The sequence below is a fragment of the Oculina patagonica genome, unplaced genomic scaffold, assembly GCF_052425735.1.
Source record: "Oculina patagonica isolate OP01 unplaced genomic scaffold, crgOcupat unplaced181, whole genome shotgun sequence".
Classification (NCBI taxonomy): domain Eukaryota; kingdom Metazoa; phylum Cnidaria; class Anthozoa; order Scleractinia; family Oculinidae; genus Oculina; species Oculina patagonica.
The window spans coordinates 1-1,288 of NW_027557858.1; the positions used below are offsets into that span (position 1 = coordinate 1).

Sequence of the window (1,288 nt, forward strand, 5' to 3'; positions counted from 1 at the left end):
ACCTTCGAACAAGTTCACAAAATAACACGATATACCTTAGATGTTGATTACTAATGAGTAAATAAGTTTAGGGCTTAATAAACTGCTTTGGTTAGTGGTAAAACTTGAATTTGATCTACCTTCAGTAGATTTATTGCTCTTACAGTATTCAAGTCATTGCACAATGCGTTTTTAATAAGCTCCGAATATGTTTATTAACAACCTGGCGATTTCACTTATATATGTTAATAAATAGCGAATTTAAGCTACTGCTGTATACGTACTGAGGCTAGAGTCAATAACATACGGCATCACACCGCCAGGCCACTGTCGGTCTTTAGTTGCACCTCTTCCAAATGGATTGTCGACATCCAGTCCCATATCGGCTGCCATGCGCTGTTCAGCTGTTAGGAGCATGTCGCCTTCATACAGATCTGGGTCATCAATACCCTCATTCTCTGGAGCGAAACACAAAAATTTGCACTGTTTTTTTTTTTTTTTTTCAATTTATCCATCGACTGTTTCTACTGATTTTAAGAATAAAAATCCAACGCTCTTTACCAATCGTTAGTGTAAATAATGTAAACATCCCATTAGGGAGAGTACGTCAGAAAAGAGGCGTGAACTCTACGGATGGGAGGCGAGGAAAGAAAGAGCGAATACGCGATTCCCAATGCTAAATGGGGGGGAATCGGGGGAAAAATCTCACGACATCGCGTAATATTTTGCAAACGAAATAGCACAGGGGTAGGCCGGAACCACTGAGGAAGGGGCAAGAACTGCAGAGACATTTATAAGTTTAACTTACACTCAAAGTGCAACACCCTGAGCTATTTTAACTAGTGAAAGAGAACTTACCGTCAGGATTTTCGGCGAGCACCACTCCACACAGGACAAGGAAGTACAGCCACTTCATGTTGCTTCTTCACGGTACCGAAGTAGTGTGATAAAAACGACGAAATAACCGAGAATTTATGGATCAAAAATGTTAACTCACCTGCAGAGTGTATGATCTCTTTGTTTGAGGTAAAAAAGCAATAAAGTCTTGTTCAAATGCATCTGCTGCAGATGAAAGACGAAAACTAGCCAAATAATTCCCAGATTTGCACCACATTTACTTTTGGTGATCATGTGAAAGTGGGTGTGTGTGTGTGTGTGTGAGGGGGGGTTCGGAGGAAGGGGGGGTATTATAGCCATTGATATAACAGTGTCTCACAATTTGTTGTATCCTGGGCCAGATTATCCGTCTTTGTCTAGCCCATTCCTTCCTAATTCGTCATTCAAGGCGCAATACTGCTTGGTACTACCA

General features: G+C 41.0%; 1 protein-coding gene across 1 annotated transcript; it reads right to left on the bottom strand.

The window, feature by feature from the left end:
- Positions 1-225: 225 nt before the first annotated feature.
- On the bottom strand, positions 226-955 carry LOC144640094 (uncharacterized). The gene is made up of 2 exons (XM_078499315.1): positions 838-955; positions 226-437 (listed from the first exon to the last, which is right to left on the bottom strand). The coding sequence occupies exons 1-2, from the start codon at positions 893-895 to the stop codon at positions 241-243; spliced, it is 255 nt and encodes an 84-aa protein (XP_078355441.1). The 5' UTR covers positions 896-955; the 3' UTR covers positions 226-240.
- Between the last annotated feature and the right edge of the window lie 333 nt (positions 956-1,288).

Bases quoted from the DNA above. Each gene is read 5' to 3' on its own strand.
- LOC144640094 (XM_078499315.1), bottom strand. From the start codon at position 895: ATGAAGTGGCTGTACTTCCTTGTCCTGTGTGGAGTGGTGCTCGCCGAA. The intron at 438-837 runs GTAAGTTCTCTT...GTTTCGCTCCAG, and splicing joins GCTCGCCGAAAATCCTGACG to AGAATGAGGGTATTGATGAC.